The sequence below is a fragment of the Tachypleus tridentatus genome, chromosome 9 (assembly GCF_004210375.1).
Source record: "Tachypleus tridentatus isolate NWPU-2018 chromosome 9, ASM421037v1, whole genome shotgun sequence".
NCBI lineage: Eukaryota > Metazoa > Arthropoda > Merostomata > Xiphosura > Limulidae > Tachypleus > Tachypleus tridentatus.
Genome location: NC_134833.1, coordinates 27,267,854 through 27,295,069, shown reverse-complemented (window position 1 = coordinate 27,295,069; position 27,216 = coordinate 27,267,854). Strand labels below are relative to the sequence as shown.

The window sequence follows — 27,216 nt, the reverse complement described above, 5'->3', positions numbered from 1 at the left end:
AGGATTATTTGTGTGTCATTGCTGTGAAAATGTGCTTCTTAAATTAAGGTTGTAGACGAAATATAAGAGTGGCAGTCAAATTCCCACTATGAAATAAGACAAGAGTTGATGGTGGGTACTGTTGACTAGCTGCCTTCCCTCTAGAATTTCACTTCAGAATTAGAGAAGGCCATGTGCAAAGAGCCCTAATGCAGCTTTGTGCAAAATTCTGAAAGATTTCTGTAACTTTTGAATCACTACACTACACACATAAATAGTGTTTCATGGAATCTTACATCTCTCATCATCAGGCTCAACTGATGAGTGCCAGCATTCAATGAAAGGCCTCATGGGAGACAAAGGACAGATCTGAAAAGCTCTTTTTACATATACCTTTAATTATGAATCTGAATTGGCCAAAGTTTATGCAGTTTACATGATATTAATCATAAATGTTAGAACTATTCGGAGTTTGTTTATTTTCAAGTATTTGCATGAAACTACTAGAGCTTTCTTATGTGCTAGCCATCCCTAATGTGGAACTGACAGATAAAAAGGAAGGCAACTGGTTAACAGCTTCCACTGCAAATTCTTGTCCAATTGAACTGTGGGATTTGATCATTGTTCTTATAATGTAGCACAGTTTTTTTGTTTTTTGACAGTTGTGGAATACAAATGACGAATCCACATATTCATAGTATGGAATGCTAACCACTGGGTCTCTTTTGTAATGGAGAAGAACACTTGTTTGCACATACCATAACACAGGTCAAGTCTGTTAGTGACCAGATCTTGATTGTTCCATCAGCAGAAGATGTTGCTAGAACCTAGTCACACAAGAATATCAATCTAATAAGTTACAGTGAAAACGTAAGATTAATCTAGATGCCACAAAAGAATGTTAATACCAATCAGGATTGCCATACAGGAAGCAAAAATGGAAGGAGATAAACTGGGGTTATGTGTTTGATTCAGTACACAAGCCATATCTCAATAAAAAGAAAACGTATGAGGTTCTTATTTTATATTCTAGCTTGTCAATATCTGTATTTTGAGTTTCTAATTCATATGAAATTATAGACTTAGTATTTTGACATCACTAATAGCAAATTTGAACCAGTGCTACATTCAGCATACCATGTGACACACAAATATAAATATTTGTGTTCTTTTGAAACTTACTTTTAAATTAAGAAATTACTATATATTACTAAAATTTTAATTATAATCTACAATTTGATTCTAAACTTAATGAGATAAATTCATAAAATAGTTGTTCAATAAAATTTTGAATGCAAGTCAACAGACTCAATGACATGGCCTTTGACTCATAATCCATCACAATTGGGTCAAAGTACAAGTGCCAAATCTATTAAATGTAAACACAATGTGAAACTTCAGATTTATTTTTCCTAAATATGGGTTCTAAGAATGAAAACCCTTGTGATAAATATTTAATTTCTGAATATTTATAATTGTTACTGTTATTACTGAAATTTCTTGAATCCAGAGACAGAAAAGTTTTTTTTTGTGAAACAAGTAATTGGTTTTTATTTTTCACAAAAATACTTTTGTTTCATAAAATTATTATGTCATTTTACTTGGTATGAAATACACTAATGAACATCACTGGAAAATAAACTGAATAAACATTATTAAAGTGTGAAAGATGTAAATGTTAAATTAAAAACATTCAAAACTTTCAGCTATCATGATCTCTCAGAGTAAATATCAATATTGGAGTAACCAACACACAACTGTTCCTAAATGTTTAAAAATCAAAATAAAAGACATGAAAGATATTACATGATACAAGAAATCTAGCTAATTTCATAAGATAATACAAAAAAATACTTGTCCAATTAAGGAAAGATTCTTAATACAATGATGAAAAAATTTCATTTTTCTTCGATGTTACAGAAAGACTAACTCGTTACAACAAAGGAATGTAATATAAAACACAAATTAGTTAATCTCAGAAGCTTCATATACTATGCATACCTATGTATAATGAACATTGCAAATGCATATAAATAAAACTTGAGATAAATTAAAAATCTAGACACTGTTAAAACTTACTTGGTCAACAGGAGAAAATACAACACACCAAACTCCCCGTCGATGACCTCTCAATACACCAAGAAGACTTAAACCTGACAAAGTCCATATCTAAATTACAATGATAAATAAGACAAGCTATAAAGAGTACATCAAACCAATCAGTAGTACGGTACTTATATGCCCTAATAAATAACATATGTTATCTATTTCCAAAACTCAAATATAGTATTACAATGTAGTTCCACTCATAACTTCCATGACTGGAAATTCACATATATGTAATAAATAGCATTCAGTTTATTTCAGCTTTCAACATCTCTCTTGCACTTTTTTCACTGATTTTGAAAGATTGATGAATAGAAATCATTCATAGAGAGATATGCATTAAATATAGTATAATTCCTAATAAATCACATCATGGGATAAACATACATGACATGCAAGATATATATTAACTAGCAATAGCTCAATTTTAACAATTTCATGAAATGTTTTTAAACTCAACTTTAACACTCTAACACAGGATGTTGTGACAATCTGCAAAATCACTTAACTATAAGCAGGTTAAAAAAAAAAAGTCAAAATAATTTACTTTTGCTGTTTTATCTTGTGAGCCTGTGGCAATTAGTTTATCATTGGGAGCTACAACAACAGAGTTGATGTCCTTGTCATGGGCATGTTCAGTAAAAAGTGCAGACAATGCTTCTGGATGACTTGAATAGTTTGTCAAATGCTTAGATGTAGGGATATTCCACACCTTCAGGGTAGTATCCTTGCTTCCACTGACGATAAAGTTTGTACTTAATCTGTGGAGTGTCGTAAAAATAAGTTTCAAACAAAAGACTTTGTATAAAACAAAAGACAGTCTTTTACCCTTAAATTTCAATTACCACACAACTTCACTATCATTTTCTAGCATACTCTTTTTACATCCATGATTCTATAAAAAATTAATTTTAGACAGATCCTATTACTGAAATAAACAATATCTTAAATCATTTACATTTAATAAAGTAACTTTTGAAGTATACACAGTCTATTTGGGTAACCTATTATTAAGATAATAATTTTGCATTTTATGATTTATTAACAAGCAATAAATTTTCTCCTCAGATCAGAAATATACTTTAAGGCCTTCCTCGATAGAATTTATTTTAATTTACCAAAGACATTTGGCTTAATCGAATATGTATAATTGTGAAACAATGTATGTGAATGTAAAAATAAATCTACACACAAAGTTTTCTTAGGATTCAGTTTTAGATGAGCAAGTACAAATTTTTTTCAACCTTGTAATTAATATCGTTGTAAAATAGAGAATTTTTTCCTATTTGTACACACAAGAAAAAAGGTTAACTAAGTTTCTTAAAACAGGAAAAAAGCAGTTGTTCTTAAAATACAAATCTGTTCCAGTAATTCCTGAAATGCATTTTGCTGACATATGAAAAAATTCAAAATTCAAGCACTGAAATAAAAAAATACAAAAATAAATTTATAGATTTTATTCTAAAAAACATATCATCATTTGTCCTTCTAATGTTTCAATAGATGTAATTGTAAAGAATATCAGACTTGTAAGAATTAACTAAAGTAATTTTGTAAGACATTAAATTTGAATACCTTGAACACGAGATGGTTCCAACTTCATGAGTGTGACCACGTCCAGAGAAAATACAGCTGACTTCACCCGAGTCACTGTCCATCCTCCATATCCTCAAACAGTTATCCTGTTAAAATAAGTAAGAGTTAAGACAATACTGAAGATATATCCTAGTGGGTTCTTTCAACTAGTAATTATTACACAATTTGTTAAAACAAGAACATTTGGTTGTAAGTGTCACAACTGAATATACTAAGCATTAAAAATTCCAAAGTATATATACATAAAATCCATTTACAACAGCATCACAGTTTCAGTCACCACTGACTTACAACTGAATGAATAAGTTCCATTTATACACCTCAAAATATTATTTGAAAACAAATGCAGGTGAATAACATTTGTTCCACCATCTTCAAAGAATTATCTTTTACCACCTGAAACTTCTTATATGTAAATCTTTTTATCATACTTTTTAATGCAGAGAGAGAAAGAACAATTTATTAAATTATTTAGATTAATAAAAAGAAAATAAAAAAGTGATGTGAAAATATTAAAAATATAATGGTAAGTAACCTGCAGCAAGCTATTTATAAAAACTGTAGTAATACTCCTTCACTAGACTTAGAATGATGCATAACATATTAAACTATGTTTATCCAAAAATATTAACTGTAATTACGAAATTCAGTAGATAGTATTTCTCAATCTTTTTGTTGTAAGAGACTGGCTTGCTTCCTCCCTAAATTGTTACATTCTACTAAAATGCAAGTACAACAATAAAAAAAAATTACAATATGCATATGCAATTAGCTTTTTTTCAAGAAATCTCAGACAGACATATAAGGTGGTTGGGATGGACCCATTGTTCAGAAACAATTCTGTAGACAACTCTCATATAAATACGACTATTAATTCAACATATAAGAAACAATATTACCTTAGAAGAACTAGCCATCATGCAAGGATCTTTTGGAAACACATCCAAAGCCAAAACAATATCCAAATGACCCTTTAAAAGTTGGCAACTAAATGTATCCAGTTTGTATACTTTTATGTTTGAACTGTTGGTGGCTACAGCAAGGTGTGCATCTTCAGCCCCAAAAAACTTGATGTCTAGAATATCATCATTGTATCCTACAAACTGGAACAAAGTAAACTTCATTAATTTTAATACTATCACCATTAATATGAAAATCTGATTTAAAACTAGTAAAGATGTTAATATCTGTCTATAGATACACAAATGCAAATATACTACCTAAATGTTCCAAGCACGTAACTTGACCCACCCATCATGTTGTAGAAGACAGTCCAAAGAATTTAAATATACACATACTCACCATGTTGGTAAGTGGTCTTGAAATGTTCAAGATACCAAAATGTTTTAGTCTATCTCTCCTAACATGAATTCTTTGTTGTCATTGACCAAGGGCATACTGCCTGGTAGAAAATATTTTAAATTTTCCATTGAAACATTGGTCAACAAACTGTCAGTGTTGTTTAGTTGACAAGGTCATTGTCATGCATGCTTGACATCATAGCAGATATTTGCAGACCATGATTATTTGTAAAACAGTAAAAATGAGCTGATTCAATAAGGCTTAATTTATACAATGTCAGAAACACTGCAAGCATTCTAAACAAATTGTATGCTGAAGACAGATGAAGATTTGTTATATATTTATTGGCATGATCGCATGATGATGGGCTATTACATTTAGAAAATTAAACAAGTTATAAGTCTTATTAACATATCAGTATTTCTTAAAGTTATTTGTTATGCATGTATAAAAAGTGCAAATCACAGTTATCCCACTATCAACAACTAGCCAAGTTTTGACACAATAATGGAACCAAACTGAACTACAAAGTTACATAGGACATAATAATGGGATCTCCCTGTGAAAATCATGGTTGAGGCACCCCCTGGCCATTTTGGAAAAAAACTAAACTTACGGCTAGCTCAGGCAGCTCAGGGTTTTACTCAGAGATATTTTATACCTTTCTAAAAATAACTTGCTAATTGCATCGATGATAGCTCTGCACAAAGGATTTGATTTATTTCATCTTTTCTGTAGCAAAAGCATCAACAGAACTGTTAAACTTAACAGTCATTATGGGTACGGCTATCCTACAAAGTTAATATGGGCCCGTGTAAGCTCCAAAGGATGATTTACAAAGTATGTCATCCTTGTCGTGTTTTCAAAGTTTTGTGGACATCTGACATTTGTCAGGTGTATCTGGGGAAGTTAAAAGAAACTAGGGGCCTTCCTTACACTATGAGAGCATTTGTTATTTACTGACCACAAATAGTTGATATCATGCTTTTCAGAATAGCAGCAATTATTCAGATGAAAATCAGTTCTACATCACTTGAGGGAAATAATTACAAGGACTATCTGTAAGATCACAAGTGTGGACTCTTTTGACAAGAAAGTTTATTGATAATAACAATTATTTATTATTCATACAGAGTAACTGTAAAGAAAGCTCCATATTTAAATTTATTATATATTAAACATTTCTTGTCCCATCGGAGGAATATTTCATAAAAGGCACACCATGACTTACAAGTTTTATTCAGGAAAGTTCGAACATTCAGCAAACTTTATGCCAGTATCACTGATGGCACAAGTTTCCAAGTAAAACAAAACAGAATTATTCTCTGTGGCAGTGAATTCTGTAGATTTAATTGACACTTAAATTTGTTTTAAAACAAAATATGAAGAGAAAGAAAAACTACCATGTTACATCACTGAAAATATTAAAGTATGTTCAAATCAATTATTTTAATTTTTGAAGGGATGATCAAATGTAAACAATTACATATTTGTTTTATAATTACAGGCTCTCTTGAAAATAGTGGAGTGCAAATCTCCACACCTTTTACTTACAGTTGAAAATTAGAAGATTATAATCTTTTAAACACTTAAGTTGTTTCTGACCAATATATTCAGTGATGTCGAGAAACCCACTTGTTGAGAAATTTATATGCAAAAACGGCTCGTTTGGGTTGAGAAAATATTTTACATAGAAGAGCGAACAACGTTTCGACCTTCTTCGGTCATCGTCAGGTTCACAAAGTCGAAACCCAAACGAGCCGTTTTTGCATATAAATAACCAATATATTGTAAAAATCAATCACCATCTTCAATAAATATTAACAAAAATAACTAAAGAAATAAAGAAAATGTTGTCTAACCAATATATTGTAAAAAACAATCACCATTTTCAATAAATATTTACAAAATAACTAATTAAAGGATTCCTCCTCTCCCAAATGCTGCTTACCTGTTTAACAAGTGAAAAGTCATCAAGGCAAAAAAAAGATAATGTTGTGTTCATAAGTCACAACACTTATCATGTTGAGCTTACTGTTGTAAGTTGCTTGTGTGATGATAGAACCTTCTGGTAAATTAGCACCTGGAGATGCTACAAGACAGCTCTCCTGTTTATGAACAAGCTGACCAGACTGTGCATTCCAAACTTGCAAGTTTCCTGTGTTGGTTATTAGAAAAAATAAAAATATTTTTTTATCATCATAATCTATAATCTGCCATATTGACTGTTTTCAAAATAATGTTACTAACTATAAATGAAAACAAACAATAGTATATATAGAAATCAAGTACATTTCAAACAAATATTTTCAATGTTTTTGTTTCAGCTTTCATTGCTAGTTTTAATAAATAAAAACAATAACTAACACTTTTAACAAATGGAGAGTAATTAAGGTTATTGCCTTAGATTTGGTGTGATACTGCATTTTACATTATTATTTAAAAATTCATGTTAGTTTTGTACATTTTTTCATTCACGATTTTATTTAATTTGGAATTTTTTTAAATGTATAAATCTTTCAAAACTTGCTTATTCATAAGCTTAGGCCAAAGATTAATATTGAGAAGAAACTGCTGTTTTATTTCATAAAAATATTGTACTTTGTAAAAGAATCATCTCATATTGAATTAAAACACTGAATTAATTACAATGCAAAACACAGGCACAATGCTATTGTAATTATATATAATAATAAAAAATTAATTAATTTAAAACAAATATTTCCTGAGATAATTTAACACATTTCCTTCATACTTGTTTCCAAGAAGCCCAAGACTATTTTTAAACTTTCTCAACATTTACATTTTAAGAACATGCAACTTTTTTTTGCTAAATTTTTTTGAAAACTTTAATAAAAGAAAGAAACAAAAATAAGCACACTCAATCAAAGGGATGAAGTTAGGGGAAACTCGGACTAGTTGCAAGCTAGTCAAACTATACCTTTCTCTCCAGCCGAAATAAAGAAAATGTTGTCAGTGATGACGCCAATCTGGTATAATCTCCTGTCTTGTGGCACCAAAATGACAGACTCCACAGACTACAATGAAACCCATTTAAATATTTCTAAATATGCCTTCATAATGTTGCCCAAATACAAGTTTTATTAAGCTTTAAACTGATACTATTTCAAAACCCTACACACCAAATAACTTGTGAAACAAGAGCAACTACATGAAAAAAAAAAAAAAAGAGGTTAATAACTGTTTTGCCTCTGAAAAGAATATTTAACACCATAAAATTAAATATATATTAACACCTCCCCCAGGAGCCAAGGGTGTCTCTTTACACTACAGTTTGTTAATCATTAAACAATTTGTGGAATATGAAGGACAGGTTTGTTTGTTAATTGATAAATTATAAGTGAAATACAGTATCCTCAAGTCTCCATAGTAGCTAGTACTAAGGCCTACCTGCTGTGAGTGAATTCAGTAATGCCACACTCTCAGCATCATTATTTGAACAACTGTCAAAGTTTTATGCTTCTGCTGTCACTATTTTATGTTCAGCTTTCGAATGAGGTACGAATGATTTCATCTGTGATTTGGTAGAGAATGTCAAAGCATCACAATAGTCAGCAGTAGGAGGGGCAGACAGGAGCACTTTGAAAACAGCTGCAGGTATAATATTGTACTCAGCTTACTACACAGTATCTACAAAGGCAGTTCTAAATGATTCCTGAATATCTCTGCATGTCATTTGAAGATTTCTATGTTTCTTGTGACTGGCTGTTAAGCTCATGATGCACTGATGGATTTCAGTCACCTTACTCTTTCAAATCACTTTTCACATAAAAAGTGTATGGAAAATGCTTTTCTCTTTTCAGGAAATAAACATGTTCAAAAAAATTTCAGTTTAAATTAAGAAAAACTGGATTGGATAGTTTTACTTTTTATAAAACAAAAATGTTCTTCATTGACTCATGAACAACCTGTTAAAAAAAGTACTAGCAAAATACTACTATAAGTACAACTTGTTTGGGATAACTCTTTCAATGTAATTATATTAACACAAACATGTCCCAATAGTTGGTTTGATTGTATACTGATTTAGCACTGAAACTTGTAAAAGAAGTTATTTGGAATTTAGGCATTAATGACTGTTCTTGTACAAACCAATGCTCTGTCCATTTAATGTTTTAGTTGTAGCTTCTAAATAATATTTCTCTCATGGTATTTCACTATTAGCATGCCTTATTAACTTTTCTCAAGGTCCACTTCTCTCTGAATCACTTAATAAACATGCATTTGACACAACAACTAATTAAAATTACAAAGCATATCTCCAATACTGGGTATCCAAAAAGTCAGGAACCATAGGCACTTCATCCTGTTTTACAGAATGTGTTCTACATGTTGTCCTTGTAATTTGAAACAGGCTTGGCTTAACAACAGAATGAACTCAACCTTTTTCCCTGAAATTAAAAAAAGCTGCATATCACCTACAGTTCCAGTTGTTCTGGACACCTGGTTCATCATGTATCAACATCACCAGGTGGCTTACAAAAGATCCACCTCTTTTAATTCTACCAAACTCTATTAATTATACAACAAAAAGTCTGTTCATTGTAAACAAGTTGCAGATATTATTAAAAGCCAAAGACTGCAATCACAAGTAATATCCATTCTCAATTGTGTAACATATTGTGTATGTAAGTGCACACTCATACAAATGTATGTAACTACACTGACTGGCCACTTTGTTAAACACCATATTTCTTTGCATATGCAAAATAAGCCAATCATGTGACATGCTGAGACAGTAGTTTCTAAATTGTGGCTCATAAGAAATTTCATTGTGAGTTACTCTATAACATAAACAATTATACACATCTCACCAAATTATCAGGCTAATTAATAAGTCACAAAGAGGAAAACTTTCAGAACAAATATACTAGACCATTGGATGAGACCACCAAACACAATATGTTTATATCATAGTTAGCCTGAATGACATAAATAAAAACAAGGACTGCTATTAATGTCAAAAGGGAAGAAAATATGAACCTTTTTTTGATTGGCTGTTCTGTGATAAGGTTTAAATACAGAGACATTCACAAGAGAATATATCTGAAAATGGGAAATCTCGCATCCAACTGCTAGTTACAATTTGTGGAATATGAAGGACTGGTTTGTGAAGTGTAACAAACTTTAGAATGTGTCCAAACTGACCAACTCTGAACAGTGATCAAGAGTCGATTATCTCCAAACGTATGGTAAAGATATTACAAAAATTTTCATCATACAAACATTGTTTTTCTCAGATTAAAACAGGAAATTATGATGGTTACAAAACAAAACTACGTAAAATAAACAGGAAACAATGCACTATATTATGCAACAAATGGAATACAATATAATAAGACACACTGTCATCTTTTGAAGCCTGTACCAACCAAGTATAAGGTGAGGTCCTCATAAAGTGACCAGTCATTCTATATCTTTGTAAATAACAAATCTGTAGTAAGTTTCAAATATTTTTTTTGAGGAGTTACATACTCTGTATTCACTCATTCTAGATAGTGCCACACAGAGGTATTTGGTGTTTTCATAAAAAAGTATACATTTTCACAAACAGCTATGAATGTTTTTGGATGATCAAACTATTAAAAGAAATCTTCAAGTTGAATGCAGGTATATCTACAATACACAAAATAGATACTTTCTACATCTTTAAGCAACATAGAGTACTTACCTCATAAACTGGTATTGTCTTCAAAAGCAGAAAGTTGGTCATATCCCATAATAAAACCACTTTATCTCGACCAGAACTGTCAAAAGAAAGAAATTGGTTAAGCATAATTTCTCTAAATACACTGGCATACTGGTGTAATATGATTCACATAAGTAAATCATATAATATTTGATATGATTTTGGAAAATTTGGTGTCAGTCAACTTTTCTACTATTATTTGTTCATTTTAGAACAAAATTCCATAATGGGCTACTACACTATCTCTGTTTTGGGGGTTGAGCTCTGAATTTCTACATTATAATCCTTGAAAGTTAATTGAAAGATGGATATTAAATGTATTTATGTTAAGCTAATGTTAACTGATGCTTTTTTAAGATATTTTATAAATTATTTTTGTACTATTAATACCTGAAAATAATTAAGAGCATGTCATATATTACCTGACCATTTTATCACCATCTGAGGTAAATGAAAGGCTTGTCACTACACTGTAGTGCCCTTCCAGCACAGCCAGCTGTTTGCTTGTGTTCAGATCCCAAACATGGATCTTGTAGTCATCGGCAGATCCAATCATCTGCAGTTTGCTGATGTCAGGGTGAAAATGAACAATGCTAAAAAATAAATAAAAAAAATGGAAGAAATAATCTCTAGAAGAAACATTTCTATTACAATGTAACACTTATATAAACAAGAACAAAGTTTATCCAAAGTGTGACTGTAAAAAATTTAAAAAATATTATCTTATGACAAAGTTATTAATAAATAGAGCATCTGCCTTAACACTCCACAATACTAATAATTATTTGATCTACAAATAGTTTCAGATGTACATACACTTCATATTATAAATGGATATGAACAAGTATGTGTATTCATGTACCTAAATACTCCTCCAGCTCCTCGAAGATTATGTGTGCAGTACTGTTTGATGACATCCCAAACTTTGATGGTCGAGTCACTTCCCCCAGTGGCCAAGAGAGTAGATGTGGGGTCAAATGTCATACATGCCACAGGACCAACATGAATGGACTAGAAAGATAAAAGGATATGTGAGTAACATACGTAAGTGGTTTAAAACACCAACAAGAATGTGCTAGAAAGAAAAAAAGGAAATAATGAGATATTAGGTATATATAAGCAGGTGTAAAAAACGTATGTTCTGCAGCTTTTTCTAAGTAATTTTAATTTCACAAATGTTATTTGGAAAATAACTTGTACAAAGATTGGTTGGTTGGTTGATTTAGTGTTTTCTGGCACAAAGCAGCTAGACTATCTGTGCCAAACATCTGGTAAAAAAGTAAAAGTAGTAAAATTCATAAAAGGAAATGAAGGTAAAACAAAACAGCATTGAAAAACATTAATAGCATAAAACTAATGTTGACATCTAGTCTACAATGTTAAGAGAGAAACCAGAGTAAAAGAAGTTGCAAAAAACTTTCCGTAGCATAATGGTAAATATCATAACCCACCAGGAAGACTAACAGGTAAGTACAAGAACCACCGTCAGTTACCTGAAGTTGGCTTTTCCAGTCCTGGTTCCGATTATGTGTCATTACGGCCATTATCAAAAGGTAAAGTAATAAAAGTGTTAAAAGATATGCAGCAATATTGTAAATAATAACTTGCCAAGCATCCGGTAAAAAGGTAAAAGTAAAGTAAATGTAGTAAAATTCATAAAAGAAAATGAAGGTAAAACAAAACAGCAATTAAAAACATAAATGGCATAAACCAATGTTGACATCCAGTCTACAATGTTAAGAGAAATTACAGAAAGAGATGTGATAAATGACTTTCTGTAACATAATAGTAATTATCATAACCTGCCAGGAAGACTAACAGTTAAGTACAAAAAGTCAGATGTCTGAAGTTGGCCATTTCAGTCCTGGTTCTAGGTTATGTGACATTACAGCCATTATCAAAGGGTAAAGTAATAAAAGTGTTAAACGATATGCAGCAAAATTGTAATAAAAACTCGCCAAGACAACTAACGGGTAATTCAAACAGCAGCATTAGTCACCTGAAGTTGGCCTTTCCAGTCCTGGTGTTGAGTTATTTAATGTTATGGCTATTTTCCAATTTCAAATCGAACTAGAGAGATTGTGACTCTTAAAAGGGAACCACAATAAAAAACGTTTAATGAATAAATATCCAACACTTAAATAAGATTAAAAAGATTAATGGCCAACAAAAAAACTAAAACCTTTAACAAGGTGGACAGTGTCACCATCACCAATAACACTGTTCAATGTTACGGACAAACTCTGGGACAGAACATTTTTAAAATAGTGCCGTTGTTGAGAGTCATAACGATGGCAAAAAAGTAAAATGTGGCTTACAGTGATTTGAGTGTTACACAAACTACACACTGGTGCAACAGTTCAAGATAAAAGAAAACAATGAGTTAAAAAACTGTGACCAATGCGTAGTCTAGTTAGAGCAACTTCCTCCTTCCGAACCTCACTGAAGCTAGACGGCCAAAGCCCAGTATAGGGTTTTATTTGAAAAAGCTTGTTGTCACATTGCTCACTCCAAGTGGACTGCCAGCTGGCATGGAGCCGAGCCTTGAATACAGGACCATAGTCCATGTACGGAATAGGCACAGTGGTGATAGTGCCAGAGCAGATAGATTTAGCTGCCGTGTCTGCAAGCTCGTTCCCGCGAATACCAATGTGGCTCGGTATCCAGAAAAACTAGATAGAAGTAAATGTTAATGAGAAATGGGCCAATCAGTTTTGAATATCAGCGAGAACAGAGTGTGAACCAACGTGAAGCGATTCCAGGGCCAGTAGAGAACTAAGCGAGCCAGTATAAATAGTGCAGTTGGAGTACTGCTTAGCTTCAATATGATCCAGGGCAAGAGAAATGGCGTACAGTTCAGCAGTGAACACAGAAGCTGTAGAGGGGATTCTGCACACAACCACCAAATCATAACAAACCATGGCAGAGGCCACAGAATTACCTGATTTGGAACAATCCATATAAATTGGAATGGAATGATTGTTTGAAAGATGTTCAGAAAATAAAAGACAGTACTTCCCATCGAGAGTATCTGCCTTTTTCAGATGACTTAAAGAAAGGTCACATTTAGGGGCTGTAATAAGCCATGGTGGGATGGGCTGACCACTGGATTCTGCAATGTTATCGAAGGACAGACCCAATTCATCCAATTGTGCCTGGATGCAAAGACCAAAAGGAGTAGTGGCAGATCACCTGTTCTGAAAAAGTATGGCCCACTGAGGAAGGAAAACACATCCCCAGGTTGGATGCTTTGGTAAGGAATGAAGTTTCGAAGAATATAGTAAAGACAGTTGCAAACGGCGAAGATGCAGAGAAGGTTCATGAGATTCTACGTATAAGCTCTGAACTGGGGAGGTGTGGAAAACCCCAGTGCAGAATCGAAGTCCTTGATGATGAATGGGGTCCAGCATCTTTAAGACTGAGGGTCTGGCAGAGCCATAGACCATTGATCCATAGTCGAGTTTTGATCAAATAAGAGCAGATATATCTTTAACATATAACATCGATTTGCTCCCCAACTAGAGAGAATACGGAGGATGTTCAGTGCTCTTGTGCATTTGACCCGTAGCTGCTTTAAGTGTGGTATAAAGGTCAACTTACGGTCAAAGATAAGCCCCAAGAACTTGGTCTCAGCGACTACTGGCAGTGACACTACACCGATACAAAGTTCAGGATTAGGGTGAATACCCCGTTGGCAGCAAAAGTAAATGCAAACGGTTTTAGAAAGAGAAAAATTAAAGCCGTTCACCGTAGTCCACTTCAGTACATGATTGAGGGCAGTTTGTAGTTGCCGCTCAATTTATCTCATTTTCGACGACTGACCTCAAGTTCCTGTACAAAAGAACAGAAAGTGTCGAACCCACACGAACTTAGAATCTCCTGTTCATTAAAATTTTTTTAATAAACATGGGTAAATGGACACGTAACCCATATGTATGGAGGCCTCGCAAAACGCCATACCTCCATGTTGTGTCATAAGCCTTCTCAATGTCAAAGAATATTGATACAAGATGTTGGCATTTGAGAAAGGCTTCTCTGATTGATGTTTCCAGTCGAATTAGGTGGTCTGTGGTGGAATGTTGTCGTTGGAACCCACACTGGGTGGGCGAGAGGAGATTGTTTTATTCGAGGAACCAAACAAGACAAGCATTAACCATCCTCTCTAAGGTCTTTGAAAGACAGCTCGTTAAAGCAATTGGACAGTAGTTTGAAGGAATCTTGGGATCTTTCCCAGGCTTAGAGAAAAGTAAGATAATAGCTTGGTGCCAGGCATCAGGAAAAACATTCTCCTGCCAGATCTGGTTAAAAACAATTAGAAGAATATCAAGAGAAGCAGGAGAGAGATAGTGCAGCATATCATAGTGTACATCATCAGGTCCAACAGTTGTACCGCCAGACCGATGAAGGGCCATTTTCAGTTCCACCAGTGTAAAGGGACAATTACAGTCAAAGAGACAGTCAGTTTGAAAGGAAAGAGGTGAAAGCTCTGCCCGAGTCTTGATGGCCAAGGAGGTGGAGGAACAAGCAGAAGTGCTAGATTCCTGGAAAAAGCTTTCACCTAGAGTATCAGTAATGCTCCGGACATCAGTTACCTCTTGGCCATCAGAGAGTAAGATCGAGTGGGGGACAGAATAGTAGTGCCCACTGACCTTTTGAATCCTGTCCCATATGACCTTGGAACTGGTGGTAGAAGATATGCTAGTTGTAAACTTAATCCAAGATTTCTTCTGGCTTTGACGTCTTACCCACCTAGCATATGCACAGGCCCGTTGGAAAGCGATGCAGTTTGAAAGTGTGGGATATCTACGAAAGTATCCCAGGCCCGTTTTTGAGCCTTCCATGCCATGTGGCAAGCAGGATTCCATCACGAACAAGAATATCATGGAAAATGTGTCGAGGTTTTAGGAATACACTGAGCAGCTGCTTGTATAATACAGTCAGTTACCGTTGCCACACAGTTGTCTATTGATGGCTGATTCATGATGGCAGGATAAAGTTCTGGGAGAGCAGTGAAAGTGGACCAGTCTGCCTATTCCAGCTTCCACCGGGGCACGCAGGTAGGGTGGCATCGATCACGGCCAGTCTCTCTCAAAAGTATAGGAAAATGATCACTGCCTAGTGGATTACTGTCAATCCTCCATGTAAAATGGGAAAATAATGAATGGGAGCAAACCGAGAGATCAATAGTGGTAAAGGACTGACTAGGTGCATGAAAATAAGTGGAAGAACCAGTATTGAAAAGAGAAAGATTGTGATCAGAGAGCATACGCTCCACAGAGTGCCCCTCCTATCAATAACAGCACTTCCCTAGAGGGGATGATGTCCATTAAAGTCCCCAGGATTAGACAGCAACTGTTCAATGAGAGCATCAAGGTCTGATTGATCATATGTCTCTCCAGGGGACAGGTAGAGAGAACAAACAGTGATGGTGTGACCCAAGGAAACACGGATGGCTACAGCCTCCAAGGGTGTGTTGAGTGACAAAGAGAGGGTGGGCACATGCTGATCAACCAATAGTGCCACCCCTCCATGTACTCATCCATCACACAGCCTGTCATTTCTGTACAGAGAAAACTGCTGAATGGTGACTGTATCAGCAGGTTTTAGAAATGTTTCTTGTGAGGAAAGACATACAGGATGATAGGAAGCAGTCAGTGTTTTGATATCATCCAGATTAGAACGTAAACCTCGACTGTTCCATTGTATCAAGGTGGCCACTTTTAAAGACGGGTAAGCGAAGTGGCTGGATAACCCTTCTGTTTTCGACCATGTCTTTTTTCCTTACTGTCCTTATTTGGAGGAGGTCTATTGACCTCCATGGATCCTGCCCTGGGTCGATTGTTGGAAGGGGATTCCAGTGACTGAAAACATGAACGTATGATTGTTTTGCATCTTGCGGTGGGAGCAAAAGATATATCTGAAGAAATACCTGTATTTGAAACTGAAGGATGTGGATCTTGGGGTTTGTTGGAATGTGTGGGAGGAACAGAGATGGGTGTAGGAGTCGATTCAACAACCTTTTTAACCATGGAAGTCAAAAGGCTTTACATTTGTTTTGAAAACGATTCTCTTGGAGGCACAGAGAGATCTGACTGCCCTCCCACTGTAGTTGTGGAACGAAGTGGAGCAGCATATGTCTGAGATGGAATGACGGACAGCAATTTCCGAGCCTCAGGATAACTAATGTTATGAGTTGTTTTCAGATGTTGCACCTCTTTTTCCTCCAACCATTTTGGGCAAGAACAAAAGTAGGAAGGGTGAGAACCATTGCAGTTGACACAATGTGGGTCCGTGTCACACTCATAGGAATTGTGGTCCTTGCCTATGAACGAGCACATGTCAGGGAACTACGACATGACGTCTTTGAGTGGCCGAACCTCTGACATTGGAAACATTGGAGAGGGTTTGGAATGTACGGTCGTACCTTGGAACTTAGATAACCTGCCTTAATGGTGGCAGGTCCATGTGGTGATGTAAATGTCAAAACGAGGATATTGCAAGTGGATATGCTCCTCATTGCAGAAACTCCTTGAGTGGAGAAACCTGCGAGAATCTCTGACTTGGGGACGTTCTTCAAATCCCTCTCAACAATAACTCCTCGTGAGGAATTCAAGGTAGCATGAGGGGTAACCTCAATAGGTACATCCCCAATTGCCTTTGAATTCAAGAGGAGTTCACTGTTTTGGGATGTGGATGTTTCAACCAATATGTCTCCAGATCGAAACTTTTTTACTGACTTTGGAGAGCCAGCAAGTCCCTCCAGTCCTTTCAGAATAAAAAAGGGGGACATTTGACCTAAAGGTTTCTCTGATGAAGATTGCTGATCAGATTCTTCAAGACGTGGTCGTTTACCTGTTGATTGTTTTTCACTATTTTATTTAAATTTTTATCAGGAGGATCCACGTCTTTGAGTGGCCGAACCTCTGACATTGGAAACATTGGAGAGGGTTTGGAATGTACGGTCGTACCTTGGAACTTAGATAACCTGCCTTAATGGTGGCAGGTCCATGTGGTGATGTAAATGTCAAAACGAGGATATTGCAAGTGGATATGCTCCTCATTGCAGAAACTCCTTGAGTGGAGAAACCTGCGAGAATCTCTGACTTGGGGACGTTCTTCAAATCCCTCTCAACAATAACTCCTCGTGAGGAATTCAAGGTAGCATGAGGGGTAACCTCAATAGGTACATCCCCAATTGCCTTTGAATTCAAGAGGAGTTCACTGTTTTGGGATGTGGATGTTTCAACCAATATGTCTCCAGATCGAAACTTTTTTACTGACTTTGGAGAGCCAGCAAGTCCCTCCAGTCCTTTCAGAATAAAAAAGGGGGACATTTGACCTAAAGGTTTCTCTGATGAAGATTGCTGATCAGATTCTTCAAGACGTGGTCGTTTACCTGTTGATTGTTTTTCACTATTTTATTTAAATTTTTATCAGGAGGATCCATAGGAAAAAAAGAAAATTTCGGTGCCCACTGACCCCACCCACCATGGAGCCCTACGAGGGGACGTACTACAATGTCAAGCAAGGACACTGCAGCAACGCCAGTGTTTCGTGAGCACTATACCCAAACACCAGCATCAGATACAATGTCCACTACACCCGTTGAGAACTTTCAACACTGGTACTTGGTTGACTCTAGCCCAAGTGGACAAGCCGACTGACCCAAGGGGGTACCCATCCAAAGGAATTCAAGGCCAAAGTGGTGTGTTAGGGTTGGACCCCTCAACCACCAGGATCCTCTCCTCCCCTTCTCGGGTCGCCACGCATGGCAAACACGTGGGTGGATGTTTAGATCCTGGAGGAGATAACCTGAAAGAACAGAACCTTCCCTGGGAGGTCCCCAAACCATGTACAGGAATCCACACTGAGGGATTGTACAAAGGAAACTAATTCTTTCTCCTTGTAGTAGATCTGTCCCTAATTTTGTTTATAACTGAATCATTCAGGTGAATTTCAACTGAAAGAGGTTTTTGTGGTAATAGCTTTTCCAAGTCCTGATAACACAGGCCTGTGATGTTTTTTAGTCTTGAAATGTTTACAGGTTCTACATTGATTCTACACTAATCCAAAAATGATATCCACTTTTGTCCATCACATACACATTTTTCACAAACTGTAATGTGTATTTTACATAAGTGAATAACTTTCATTGATACTGGAACACATTCTGTTATGTTTAACATGGTGACAACCACTGGCTCTAGATTTCTCTAAACCAATCAGGATACAAAAGTCTTATTGTTCATTCTAGAACCTATGAGAAACACACTGCTCGTATATAAATGGTTAACAGACTGCATGACATGTCATTTCGGAATAGTATTTGTTTGTATGTACATCTGACTTTTGTTTGTTTGTTTCAGTATTATTCATTCATCATTTTGGCAACAAAAGGCTGTTTAAATGATCCCAAAATATTCTGTTATATTTTTGGTAAATCTATTGTAAAGAAACAAATGTAAAACACTGCAAGATTTGCCAAAAAAGTGCATTATGTGTATTTTATAAAAAAACTTAAAAACAAAAGACAAATCATGGGCTCTACGCAAAGTTTGTAACATGTATGTTGAAGAGTTGAGACAATGGACTAAAGGTAGGAAAAAGGTTTGCCTTTTGGAACTACAGTGGTCTGGTATGAGCACAGAAACCATGGAAATGACTATTACTTTTGTTCATGTAATGTGCGAGGCTACAATGCTGGGAATAAAAAGGAACTTCTTATCCAAACCATCAATTTGCTGTAAGACCTGTTGTACCTGTACCTGCTCAACCAGAGACTCTTGATGCAAGTTCATCTGATTCTGATTCAACCTGATTCAAATGTTTGGTACACCATAACTTTTCAAACAAGAATAACTTTATGATTTGGTGAGAGATTTGGGCCTTTCAAAGGAATTCTTCTGTGACATTTGGAATCCAGACTTAATGTTAAGAATTTACTCTATCCAGGGATCTTCTTTTATTGCTACAGAAATTGTGTGAAAGAGTTTATACCATACATTTACAAAAAAGGTTAAATGGTTTATAGTGTTGGTTAATACCAATGTTAGAAGGTGAAGTCTATGAATTAAATAAGTGGTGATTATTTGTTCAATCCTTGAAAAGAAGTCTAAAAGATGTTCTTCACAATTATAATATATATGCATCTGTTCCAATTCTTCATTTGGTTCACTTGAAGGAAACATATGGAAATATCAAACTTCTTCTTAATAAGGTCAGATACAAAAAACATGGTTGGCTACTTTATGGAGACTTAAAACTTCTTTGTATGTTGTAGGGTCAACAGTCTATTTATACAAAGTTTCCATGAACAGCAAAGCACGAAATTAGCACTAGATAATGAAGCAATGGTCATGCAAAGTCAACCTCGCACCAGGATTGAAAAACATTAAATGTGAAAGTTTTGGTTGATGCAAATAACACTCTGTTACGTCCACTTTACATACAACCAAGCTTCATGAAGCAGTTTGTAAAGGCCTTAGACAAAGATGGCAACTGTTTTAAGTATCTTTGTGGTCAATTTCTAACTCTTTCAGAAGCAAAACATTAAGAAGGGACTTACTGGACCTCAAATTGGAAAGTTGACTTTGGATGAACATTTTGAAAGGACAACGAGGAACGTTAAAAAAGAAATGTAGAATGACTTTAAAGATGTTACTGACAAAGTTTTAGGAGACAACAAGGACACAAATTATGAAAATTGTCAATAGCATGCTCAATAGCTTCAAAGAATTGGTTTGTAATATGAACTTGAAAGTTCATTTTTCACATATTCCCTGAAAATCTCTGGGCCATCAGCAAGGAACAAGGAGAAAAGTTTCATCAGGACACCAAAGAAATAGAGAGGAAGTATCAGGGAGGTTGGAGCATCAGCGTGATGCCTGATTATTGCTGGCCAATCAAACGAGATGCTACAGATTCAATATATAAAAGAGAGACCACAACACAATGTTTTGAGATTTACAAATTGAGATTTCATAACAAAAAAATCAGGATGAATGAGAATGCATATTTGTTTGACATCAACATTCATCCTTTACTTTCAGTTTGCTTGTTCATCATGGTCAACGAAATAATAATCTGATCTAAGTAACAGTTTTGATTACCGATTTGTAAAAAATCCTTATGTGATAGAAAAAAATGAATATTTTCAAAATCTGCATAGCTGAAATATGGAAAAATTCATTATTAACACCAAAACAACTTTCAGAAAGTTTAAAATCACAGGCCTGTGTAATCAATTGAAACATTTATCAGTAAATAAAAGAGAACCTCAGAAGGTATACTAATTTCATTTGCCAGTATATATAACAGAACCTCAGAAGGTAAACTAATTTCAAAAACAAGAACTTTTAAACAGATTAAAATCTTACTTTCCATGTTCGCATTATGGTACCAGTTTTCCAATCCCACTGTCTTAGAAGTCCACTTCTTCCAGCTGTCACCAAGATTCTGTCATCATTACTCACGACAAAGCTCATTAATTCATCACTACTTTCATCCTAGAATGAAAAAAATGTTTATTGTTTGCTAATAAGCACAAATTGTTAAAATTACTGTTTTAGTTATAGTTCAAAATTGAAAAGTACTATTAATGTAGACATTTTTCTTTAAAAAGCCTTTTGGTTAAAACATGCCTTGAATTTATAAACCACTCTAACATGTTTGAGTCAAATTGAAACAATGGTTTATGACTGATACTGAGATAATATATGCATATTTTATAAGATATATGATATCATGCAAAAAAAAATTATGACATATTCATATAAATTAAAATAAATCTTCAGGGAAACACATACTAGTACTTTAATTGAGTAAGAAGTGTGAATATTAGATCTTTATAGATTACTCCTATTTGGTTTAAATAACTGTGTTGAAAAGAACCAGTAATTATCAAAGCATATTGCTGACATATATATTAACTTTCTTGATTTAGGAAATAGTTATTTAAACTTACTGTTCCAACTGTTCTCACTACTTTTCCAGTTTGAACTGAAACAATCTGAACTTTGGTGCCACATGCACAGAACATGTGGTCACCATCATGAGTTACCTAGATGGAAAAGAAAAGAAAAAAACCACAAATAAACACATCTTTTAATATTTTTAATGGGAATAAAAATATAAACAACAGTATTACAACTACAATAGTAATGAAACTGAAGGTTTTTAGCATGCTATTAAAGGATATTCTTATCCTGAGCTCTTGCTATTTTGAAACTTAGCTATAAACCTCAAAATGATTATAGTTAATATCATTGTTACAAACTAATGTCATTAGTTTGATTTTAAATTTAACATATGTTCTCCATGTTACAAAAAAAAAAATTGAAAACTTGAGGTTTCCCGCTCAAAACAAACATCGATCCTATCTGTCCGTAATCTGATCTGACTGAAATGTGGAAAAAAAAGCAAGGAGAAATACCACAAGTTGCATTAATTATGCCATAAACCAAACATACATAGAAAGAAAATTTATTTCTACTGCAACTTTTAATCTCCTAATCACTTTGGGCAGCTAAATTAGGTATCACCCAATATTCATCTTCAAACAATAAGTTCCAGTTATATCTTATTCCAGTGACCTAAGTTTGTTTTACAAAAAATTTTTAGTTGCCTTTTTTTGTATGGTTATCCAGTTGATAACATTCGTTGTACAATAAGGTACTCTAATTTTAGTATAGTATTCTAAAAGCAAAGAACTTATACATACACAACATGCTTTATCTCCTCACTCTCTCTAGACTATCCACTGTATCAGATTATTACCCCTGTGATGTCAGCTAGTCTATGTACAAGAAATGTTGCCACATTATTTGAATAAAGACCTTGTGGAACATCTAAATTGCAAATAACAAATACACCTTTATATTATGACAAACTAGAGATAACAGTTTCATCAACAAGTAATTTATGAGGGTATGGTATCTTGTTGCAAATAACATTAGGGAAATTACCTTTGATCTCACAACTCCAGCACAACACATACCTGCACATGGCCTCCTGTGTAGAAAGCCTGATACTTGGTCTCAACTGCAAAGCTTAGGAGAAAAAAATTATAGAAAGTATGAAACTGGTTCTTCGTTAACACTCAATGTTCTAATCACTTTAAGCAGCTAAATTAAATCTGTAATTGAAAAAAACAAGTTATGTTTTATTCTGGTAACCTGAATTAATTCTCAAACCAACAACTAATAACTTGTTCATTCAGCTATTTAATGTTAAGCTACTCAAGAACTTAGATAAAGCCAAATATATGTACACATATATAAGAGTTCATAAAACAAAACTCATCTTTTAAGGGTTAAATATGTGACACTAGACTAAATAGATGGTTAAGAGGTCTTTAAAGTTCATGAATAGTCTATTTTTTACACTTATAACGAAGAAGCTCTTTAAATTTTACAAAAAACATATTTTAATGTTCAACTGATAGTACTTCATGTTGTATAATTTTCACTAGATGTTAGAATATAAGAAACAATGTATATTAGTGTAATGTTTCAAAAATTTAACATTACTTAATTAGAATGTTCTACGAATTGTATACTGAAGTACTTAAAAAATCATTTTGGTCACTGCATAACTACTCTTTAATCAATTAACTGTCAATAAAACATAACTTAAATAGGCAAAATACTGAAACAGAAGAAACTTTTGAAGATCTTGGATATTATTTAAACTTGTGTGTTTTGTCTGTTGTTTTCAAGTGTTAGATTCTAGTAACTTTACTACACGCAGGTGTTCTTCGAACTTTTTTCAAGCAATTATAGAAGAATGATACCTACATAGCCTTTTAATTAGTATTCACATTTCACAAAAACAATGATTTCTGATCAGAATAAGCTATATACTTGGAGAAAAACTAAACATCAACTTAACCATTAAAATAACTAATTAAGTATATTTACTTTACAAAGAACTTTTGTTGTTTTTCGAAGAGTTGGGTGAGTGAAAAGACAACTCACAATATGGACTGATAGATTTCTATAAACGATATGATTATTTTGGAATCATACATAATGCAAAAGCTTTGTACGTGAAAACGGATGACATTTATTCAAAATAAACTTAGTTTTGTTTTATCACAATTTATATACAAATTTTAACGTTACCCTTTGCTTTAATGGAGTACAAATACAGTGTACTGCATCATTTACCCCCAACGAAAATTACAATATCGTACAGGTAAGTAATCAAAATGATCAGTTAGAAAATGTTTGAATGATAAGAATAAGTCCACTCTGTTTTCGTTGTGAATAACATTACTACAAAATAACGTTACTACTAGTACTACTCAATGCTAAGGCTTCATTAAACTATAAAAAGTTACAATTTATATAATAAAAGGTTTCCAATAATATCAAAATAATCTAAAAGCTAAAACTGATAAAAGAAAAAAATTACTTTTCCTTTAAGTTGAACTTCAAATCAATCCTAGACGTTCCCATTTTGTTGCCACTACGCCATGTGGTTTAACTACTACACCACCTGGTGTTGTAAACACAAATACAAAAAAAAAAAGAAGGAAGAAAAGACATTTGCTTTTAACGTAGTTTGACGTTTTCAGTAAGTTATCGTTCCATACTTTTTTCATTCCTTAAATGTTGTAAGATACATAGGCTTTGACTTATTTTGATAACAAAAATGTGTATTTGAGTAAAAGACAAAAACAAAGTTAATAACACAATTTCAGTTACATACATTAAGTTTAGTAATTCATCTGTATTTATAATGCACAACAAAACATATAAAATAAAGTATATGTACACATATTTTTAGTAATTGTATGTAAATGGGGCCCCAAAACAAAAACTCTACCTTCATGTTTTACAACTTAATTATGCGACACATAGGCTAGTTTGTTTTGAATTTCGCGCAAAGTTACTCGAGGGCTATCTGCGCTAGCCGTCCCTAATTTAGCACTGTAAGACTAAAGATAAAGCAACTAATCATCACCACCCACCACCAACACTTGAGATACTTTTTTTTACCAACGAATAGCGAGATTGACTGCACATTATGATGCCCCACAGCTGAAAGGGCGAGCATGTTTGGTGTGACGGGGATTCGAACCTGCAACCCTCAGATTACGAGTCGAGTGTCTTAACCAACTGGCCATACCGGGCCACAACACCTAGGCTAAATGGTTTATTCAAATATGTTTAAAGGTAATGGATAGCTATCCCAATTCTAGAACAGTAATTAGAGGAATATAATTAATTATCAATATCCACCACTTATGCGGCTACTTTGATTGAATGTCACAATTATAATGCCAGAACAGCTAGTAAAAGTAGCGTGTGCTCAGAGCTATGTATAGTGGGTCGAAACTTGGACCTTAAAACTGGAAGCTCGACATTGGGTCTCTCTTGGTGGTATTTTGTTTTCTACAATAACACGGTTTTTAATTCAGGTGAGGTTATGACCAATCTATCAGATATGTCATTTGAGTAAATAGTTCATTTATATATGGTCCCCTAGTGAGTTTGCAATAATTTATGCACTTTCAACACTAAGTTACAGAGTTTGATTCCAGCGGTAAACTGAGCAAAGATAGCCTATTGTGTATTTTGTGTTTAATCGTAAACAAACGAACTGTTTTGTTATCCGTGCGTTTACATTAATCAGGGGCGTAGATCCTGGGGGGATGGAGGGTATACATCCCCCTTCATTAGAGGTGAAGGTAGGGTGCATACAATCATCCCCCCTACAGTTTGGTCTCTTGAATTGTTTTTTTGCATCGGGCTACAAACTGTGTGTTTGTTCTTGTGATTCTCGTGTTCTTACCAATCGAATTACATAATTAGGCCTAGATGTAGGCTTTTTCAGTAGCCGAAATGTACATCTTTAATATAGGCGAGCTTCTAAGTTTTTCCATTTAAGTGATAGTTCGTAAGTATCAGTCAGTAGGCCTAAGTATACATGCAAGTATAGTGGCAACAAGATTATTCTGTGACTGCATGTTTACAGCTTTCAGGTTCATGTAATCAGAGATTACCAATTTGAAAATTGAACAGCACATGAGTGGTTGCAAAAATCATCCCCCCCAATCGGGTGTAAAAAATCTACGCCGCTGACATTAATAAGCACATTTATTTGTTCGTGAGGGTAATACCAAACGTATGTGTCTCAATGCATCCACGCTTCAACAGAAAAAAAAAGAAAAGAAGAAACATTAAAAACTAGACAAGGGCTGTACTAATTTTACGTTAATCTTAATTGCAACAAATATTATAGAGCAGGAGTGCCTAATTCCATGGCCACTGGTCACATGTGACCAGCTTGAGTTTAGGAATTAACTTTTTCCATCATTTATTTTTTGTCACAAATTTGGTAATCAGTAACGGCACTGCTTCACGTTATCGCTAATGTCGGCGCGCTTCATCACTGCCATAGACTCCGTCCATTTTGTAACGTCAGTCTGATTTAGATGCTTGCTATCGAGTGTGCGTTTTCTTGCATGTGCTTTCAAACATATTTTTATTGTGCAGCTTTCAAGTGTTTAAATATATTTTGTTTTTAATCCCATAATACAGATAGGTGGATAATTCTAAAACGAAAGAATCCAGATGATGGTGAACACTCAGAAAATAATGATAATTTAATTGGTTCTGGCATTACTGACGAAAAGAAAATGGCGCGTGACTGGTAAAACGTGAAACGAGAATTTAATGAAAGTTGGGAGTTGAAATTTGCAGTGATTAAAGCAAATAATAAGCCAATGTGTCTTTTGTATAACAAAGTTTTTAGGAATAATAAAGTGTACAATCTTAAGCAATACTTTAACAATTTTCACAACGAATTTGATGTAAAATTTCCAGTTGATAGCAAAACTGGGGCGAAATTATGATTTCTTTCTCTTTTAAAGCAGCATTTAATTGAAAATAATATGAAGTCCACTCTGCCATCTTTCCATTGCATTTTGCATCAGGAAAATTTATGTGTTCAGATTTCTAAAAGTGATGAATTGAAAAATCTGAAGGACAATGTTGTGAAAATTGTGAATTATATTAGAAGTGGAAACCATCCATTGTCAGTTTGTTGAGTCTTTGATGAAAAGTAATGACTGTACTTTTGATGATTTTACCGATTTTGCAAATATAAGATGGTTAATTAGAGGAAAAGTCTTGGAAAGATTTACTTTCTTATTTCCTCAAATAAAGAGTATCTTGTCGAAAAAGGTAAGACTGAAAATTTCTCTGAAATTGAAACTTTGTCATGGCAGTGTGATTTGCACTTTCTGTGAGATGTGATGGCTCATTTGAATAATTTGAATACGAAGTTTCAGGAAAGAGGTAAAATAATAAGCAAACAATCACAGTCTATTCACGAATTTCAGTTAAAGCTAAATCATTTTGCGTAATAATTACAAAAGAATGATCTGACACATTTTTCAAAGTTGAATAGTTTTCTAGAAAATAATGAGGACTATGATTTCTCTGATGCTAAATATGATCTATATGGAAACTGGATCAAAAATTTATCTAAAAAAATTGAATCACGTTCCCCGAATT

The 27,216-nt window shown here is 34.1% G+C and overlaps 1 protein-coding gene across 1 annotated transcript in view; it reads right to left on the bottom strand.

The window, feature by feature from the left end:
• Positions 1–24,215, bottom strand: part of LOC143224920 (transducin beta-like protein 3) — a 35,433-nt gene extending 11,218 nt beyond the window's left edge. The window contains 15 exon segments of the mRNA XM_076453393.1: positions 738–806; positions 2,059–2,148; positions 2,633–2,846; positions 3,661–3,767; positions 4,581–4,784; positions 6,935–6,970; positions 6,972–7,141; positions 7,925–8,021; positions 10,676–10,751; positions 11,116–11,286; positions 11,556–11,704; positions 21,070–21,198; positions 21,657–21,752; positions 22,689–22,740; positions 24,107–24,215. Of these exon segments, the coding sequence (XP_076309508.1) occupies positions 738–806; positions 2,059–2,148; positions 2,633–2,846; positions 3,661–3,767; positions 4,581–4,784; positions 6,935–6,970; positions 6,972–7,141; positions 7,925–8,021; positions 10,676–10,751; positions 11,116–11,286; positions 11,556–11,704; positions 21,070–21,198; positions 21,657–21,752; positions 22,689–22,740; positions 24,107–24,150 (1,704 nt within the window). The 5' untranslated portion in view covers positions 24,151–24,215.
• Positions 24,216–27,216: the final 3,001 nt, after the last annotated feature.